The sequence below is a fragment of the Xiphophorus couchianus genome, chromosome 21 (genome assembly GCF_001444195.1).
Source record: "Xiphophorus couchianus chromosome 21, X_couchianus-1.0, whole genome shotgun sequence".
Taxonomy (NCBI): domain Eukaryota; kingdom Metazoa; phylum Chordata; class Actinopteri; order Cyprinodontiformes; family Poeciliidae; genus Xiphophorus; species Xiphophorus couchianus.
The window spans coordinates 4,305,771-4,312,080 of record NC_040248.1 but is presented as its reverse complement, the minus strand read 5'-3'; the positions used below and the strand labels follow the sequence as shown (position 1 = coordinate 4,312,080).

At 41.0% G+C, this 6,310-nt stretch overlaps 1 protein-coding gene across 2 annotated transcripts; it reads left to right on the top strand.

The window, feature by feature from the left end:
* The first annotated feature begins 1,597 nt into the window (after positions 1–1,597).
* LOC114136593 (uncharacterized) lies at positions 1,598–6,103 on the top strand. Of its 2 annotated transcripts, XR_003593845.1 has the most exons (3): positions 1,598–1,891; positions 4,366–4,475; positions 5,581–6,103. XR_003593845.1 is itself a non-coding variant. In XM_028004646.1 (2 exons), the coding sequence occupies exons 1-2, from the start codon at positions 3,844–3,846 to the stop codon at positions 5,789–5,791; spliced, it is 843 nt and encodes a 280-aa protein (XP_027860447.1). In that variant the 5' UTR covers positions 3,757–3,843; the 3' UTR covers positions 5,792–6,103. The 2 variants fall into 2 exon arrangements, 1 of the variants encoding a protein (XP_027860447.1); XM_028004646.1 differs by lacking the exon at positions 1,598–1,891 and having other exon boundaries at positions 3,757–4,475.
* Positions 6,104–6,310: the final 207 nt, after the last annotated feature.

Genomic DNA, 6,310 nt, shown 5'->3' with positions numbered 1-6,310 from the left:
TAGGTTAGGGAAAAGAGTCAGTAGGGTATGATTGTACATGTTGATCTTATTACACTGCTCTTGAATTATATACAATTGATTATTGATCTGTATGTCACATATCCCTGCTTAAGCTTGCTTAATAAATTCATACTCTAAAATTCTAATGAGGTTGGTGGACATTGGAATTAATTGAGTCATTTACTCCTTTTTCAGTTCTTTTAATAAAGGTAAAACTAATGTACATGATTCTAGTAAAGAGGAGGCTTCATAATTTCCTTTGGTGAGAGTAAAATAATGACCCAGGGACTTACATCCAAGTCACTAAATCTAGTCTAGTCGGTTCCAAGAGCAAGTTATATTTTAGAAAGCGAGCTACCGTTAACAGGAGTGGTTATTGGAATTATGCAGCTGTGAGGGCTACTCAGCTGACTGTTTCTTAACTGAAAAGGGTCGTAACTTCTGGATTGGAGGTAGTTAGAGCTAGACGAATCGCTTTCGACACCAGTTTAAATAGATTATCTCTTATAGATCTCTTTTAGGGTAATACCCAGGTCTTAGAGATTTTCCGGACCTGTTAGACAGAGAACTGGTCAGTAGTCAGCCCCGGAGGATTGTGACGAAGTGGGCGGGGCTAGCTATTGCAGGATAACGGACAGCTCTTTGGACCTGCCGCGCTGACGTCACAACCGCATGCGCAAATGCGGCTCTTTTTTTCCGCTTTGAGTTACCATGACAGCTAGAAAAGACAAAGTGTTATTTCAGACGAAAATAAAACCATACTTCCTACACTGTCAAAAATATCCATAAATTTTACAGTTAAATAAAGTAAACCATGAAAATTTAAAACCGTAAATTGGAAATCAGTTTTAGACTGTTTCTTTAACAAGTAATTACCGTAAATAAGATAATTAGGAAAAAATGTCATTTTTAGTGGGGGGGGGGGTTATCAGAAAATTTACATTGCCCTGCTGTTAAAAAAAGTCTTGTAATACTTTTAACAGTAATATGCTGTAATTTTTCTAGTAGTACATACTGTAGTTTTTGCACTCATCTTTAATATAGTTAGTAGCTGTTAAAAATGCAAACTGTTGTGACAATTACAGAAACATACCGTAATTTTTCTAGCAATGTATACCGTAGTTTTTGTATTCAATAATTATAAAGTATACAGTTCAAAACTGTTCAATATGCATACTGCTGTGGCAATTACAAAAATATACTATAATTTTCCTAGCAGTGTATATCGTAATTTTTACATTTATAATTAATCTAAAGTATACAGTTCAAAACTGTTCAATATGCATACTGTTGTGGAAATGAAAACAAAAATTGTAGTAGCGCTGTAACCTTTGCATTTAATTCTCCTGATAGCCTAAATTATGTAAAAATAAACAAATACTTGCAATCGTCTTAAGTGGTGGGTCCTGAATCTGGAATCTATTAAAGTTTGACTTTTTGAATGGAATTATGGAAATTAAATATCTTTCCACGAAATGTTCTGTACTGTAAATTATCTTGTTGCCAATATTGGATTTTTTTCATTAACAAATAAATTAAAATAATCTGTACTTAGTCACAGAAAATGTTTTAGAGATATTTGTAGTCTATATTGTAATATAATTTATTCGGTTTAGCAAAAGTCATGTAAGTCAAGTTTCCTGCCTGTAGACCTGGCAGGCAGCCTGTAGTCAGTCTTAATTAATGGGGCCACTGCACCTGGTCCGCGCGGACAGGCGAACTTGAGTTCTGGCGGAACTTTGGAAGCGGTGGATTTGAGCGGACCGATCAGCGCGCTGCATTTGAGGACCCGTCGCACTCGGTGGTTGGCGTTTTTGTCCAGCTATTCCGCTCAGATTGTGCAGAGACTTCATCATCCAACCTTCTCCGTCTGATCGGCTCTCGTTCTCAGGTAAGGAAATATTGCGGAACATTTCAGAAAACAAATAGTTTGAGTTGCATTCGGTTGGTTGAAAAGACATTTCAGGGGAAACGAGGAGAAAAAGAAGTTGTGGAAAGTTAGCCTCTCCACAAAGCTATTGCTTACATCCGTTTTGTATCGCCATCGCTGTAAGCTATCCATCGAAGTAATATATTTAAGATGTATTCATGCAACCTGTGTGCAGAAACAGTTAAATCTGTTAAAGCCTTTGTTCTCCATCGCAAACTGCATCGCAACGAACCGAGGCGTATGTTCAAGTGCGTTCACTTCTATCGTCATCATAATAGCATGCCAAGAGTTGCTCTGGACACAAGTTTAACGAAATTAAAATGCACAGTTCCACTTTGTAAATGGCAGTGTGAAGGGATAAAAGCTTTGGTTGTTCACTTGAAGGAGCATAATAGTAGAGGGGCGCCAAGTAACTTGCCCAGTGAAAGGGTGCGCCTCTGTGTTTCGTGTGAAATCTTCCTTTACCTCTCACATCTCCAGGAAACATACAAATTATTTGGAAAATGTGATTTGTGAAACAAGTAATGAAGATACTCAGAGTGCTGCAAGTGCTATTTTTTGCTCCTATTTTTCCCCATACAACAATCTTGAAACGTTGGTCTTTCTAAGATTGTGTGGTGTGTTACGGTAGATCGTCGTTGCCGCTCCGATCCAAATCAGGGGTTTTTCCCGACTGGGATCTTAACGCAGCCTGTTGAATGTGACAGGCAGCCAATCGGAAAGCGCGGATTCTCCTCGTGCTTTCTGAGGGGAAATTACGTCTGGGAATCCCAAACAGCTGACACGGCGCAACCCGAAGTCCAGCGGACATTGGAGATGATATGTGGAAACAACATTAATGTTTATTCAACATGCAAAGAATATCGAACTGACAAGAGGAGGAGTTGGAGCGAAATTGCTACCGCAGTTGATAAACCCGGTAACTTTTCAGCTGTTCTTCGTTAACGTGACGTAAACAGGTTAGGTTAGGTTAGGTTAAACTTTATTAATCCCATAGGGAAATTAAGGTTATCTGTTGCTCACACATTAATTCACATCCACACAACATTAAAATCGTACATCTGGAGACAACCATACAAGATAGAAGAATATAATAAATAAATACATTCCCACTAAAAGAAGTCTAGTAAAAGTGCTTAAATATGTTAAAAGCTACCCCGTCTCCCTCCTCCCCCACAAATAGCAGCATTGTAAAGCCTAATGGCCCGTGGGACAAAGGAGTTTTTAATCCTCTCGGTTGAACAACCCAGTGAGAGGAACCTGTCACTGAAGGAGCTCCTCTGGTTGGAGAAAACAGTGTACAGAGGATGACTGGTGTTCTCCAAAATTAGACTGAGTTTAGACAGTGTCCTCTGTTCCACCACCGTCTCCACAGACTCCAGGCTCACACCGACCACGGAGCCAGCTCTGCAGATGAGGCGGTTCAGTCTCTGTATGTCTCTCTTTCTAATTCCTAATGATTTTCATTCAGTCAGGACTTTACGCTGACACTAGCCACATGCATTGCAGGTAGATTGCAGTAAAGCATTGATTAATGCCTGGTTTTAAAATTAGTTCATTGGACTTGTAGCCATTATTTTGTGCCCATTGTTGGACACCACACGGCAGGAACGAACCCGATCGAACCGTTATACCTAGGATTTCTGTCGGCTAATGTGTGGTCTGTCAGGTTTTGAAAATGGGCCGACAATCGGCAGACAGCTCTAAGATCGTGTCGTGTGCGCTGGGCTTTACACTGAGGAAATGAGAAAGGAGGGTCAGTGGAGAGCACCGGAGTTGAGCCTTTTTTCATTCGGTGTCATCAACAGAAAGAGAAAAAGGATAATGCCGATAATTGAAATGACGTGGATAGTTTTAATTTATCGTACGATTAATTGATTTATCGTTTATCGGGACAGGCCTAGTTAAAAGGTATGTTAGATTCCAAATATCGGCAGGGCCTAACGATGGCTCACGGCGTTTCAAAAGCCGACGTTCTCTCCGACCGTGACGACGGTAAGGTGTTTACGTCCAACGTATTGTTTCAAGAAAACCAAAAATCTCTCAAGCTGGTTCTCTATCAAGATGCATTTGAAGTTGTGAACCCATTGGGATCTGCAAAAAAAAAGCACAAGATCTTTGCCGTTTACTTTTCTCTACTCCATATGCCACCCCATGTCCGATCAAATACCGATCATATGCAGTCGGTCTTGTTGTGTAGAGAGAAGGATTTCAAGGAATTTGGCCATTCCAGAGTTTTTTCAGAACTGTTGACTGACTTGAAAATACTAGAGGAGAATGGGATAACTATGGCAGATGAATCAGTCGCGAAAGGAGCACCGTATCGCATTGCCGGAGACAACCCGGGCTCTCGCCGCATCGGGGGTTTTACGGAAAATGTCAGTACATCTCAGTACTTCTGCAGATATTGTCTGATTACTCGGTCTGAATTTCAGAGTGAAAATCCAGCTATCATCGGACCAGAGCGGACTCCGGAAACGTATCGATCTGCCACTAAACAGCTGGAAAGAGAGGATGTGACAGAAGTGCAGGGGATTAAGTTCAGGTCAGTGTTTAATACTTTAGAGAACTTTAATGTTTGTTCACCAGGCACGCCCCCTTGTCTTGGCCGTGACATCTTCGAGGGTGTCCTCTCATACGATGTCGCCCTTTATCTCAAATACACGATTGTCCAAAAAGAAATGGCTGACATACACAATTTTGAACAGGCGCATCAGACAATTCAAATACAAAGCAACAGATGCTTGTTCCAAACCTTGTGCTGTCACTCCAAAAGCACTGAAACTCAGTGGACAAGCAGTACAAAACTGGAATTTCTTGAGACTGTTGCCTCTGTTAATTGGTGATAAGGTGCAGGATTCACAAGATGATATTAACATTGCAGCTTAAGGATATTGTTGACCTGATTTGTGCTCAGCAAATTTCCAATCCTCAGGTTGCATATTTGAATGTTCTCATCCGGGAATATTTGGAAACCAGGAAGGTATTGTTTCCAGATAACGCAGCGAGACCTAAACATCATTATTTACAGCACTATCCAGGGCCAATTCCGAAATGCGGTCCACTCATCGGGCTCCGGACCATGCGGTTCGAGAGCAAACATAGTTACTTCAAAAGATGTGCCAGACAACTGAAAAACTTCAAACATCTGTGTTTGACTCTTTCAGAGAGACATCAAATGTTACAGGCCTTTCTTTCTGCCGGAACAGTGACTCTCCCAACCTTGCAAATAAAAGATGGCTCACCATTTTATTTAGAACTTTACAGTGAGGATACAATGACTCCCACAGACGTGCAGTATAATGGAATAACGTACAAGAAGGGCCAATTAGTAGTCAGTAGGAATGATGAGTCACTGGAGTTTGTTGAACTCATCCTTACATTGGTGAAGGATGAATCTGCACTTCATGTTCTGATGAGAGTGTATCGTGGAGAATTTCTTCCACACTACCACATGTACTTTGTAAAGGATGAAAGAAGAAGATTAGAATGCAGGCGCATTAGTAAACCGATTGACACGTGGCCATTATCATCTTGCATAAAAGATGGGAATCGGTTTGTACCATTAAAGCACAGTGTTTTGGCAGCGTAAAGGCTTGATATTAACGGTTCAGAGATCAACCTTTTTTTAGTTTTCTGTATTTCAACAGATACGACGGATACACAAAAGGACATCCACGATGCCATTCGAGCAGCGCTTCCTGGTCTTTCACAGGAAGTTTTGGCCGCTTTAGAGGACGTTTCGGAGAAACTCGGCACCGCAACCGCGGACGATTTCCAGTATATCACCGAAGGAGACTTACAGCCTGTGCCGAAGCCCATTCGGGCCAGAAGACCGGTCGCTGCACGGGCCCAAAATAGTAAGTATTTTGAGATAAAGTCTTGTGTAACTTTAGCATAAAAACATGTGCTTTACACCTAACTACAGATCCAAATTGAAAATGAAAGGTCAACAAAGACACATTTCAGTCATATTTCATATGTTTGTTTATTTGACAAGGACAACAATGTACAGCTTCTCATTCACACCTGGTAGTTCCTGTGCAGGGGACACACAACAGTCTGCTAGAAAAGGAAGCACTCTACATTAACAATTCTCTAACATTACTTTACACAAGTAATTTTGATATCACTAACACAATTTAAAAGATGAAAAGCCAAACCTATGTAGTGGTATTTGTAGAAGTTTGAAGGCATTAGTTGTCAGTCGCTCGGTCGGCACAACGGATAGCTCGTGACCCGTTATCATAATTTTGTAAGCAAAATCCGCTCAGCGGTACTTGTACAAGTTCGAATCGATCAGTTTTCAGTCGCTCGGTCAGCGTCTGTGCCTCGGACACATGCACCATGGGTTCGAGTCCAGCTCGTGACCCGTTATCA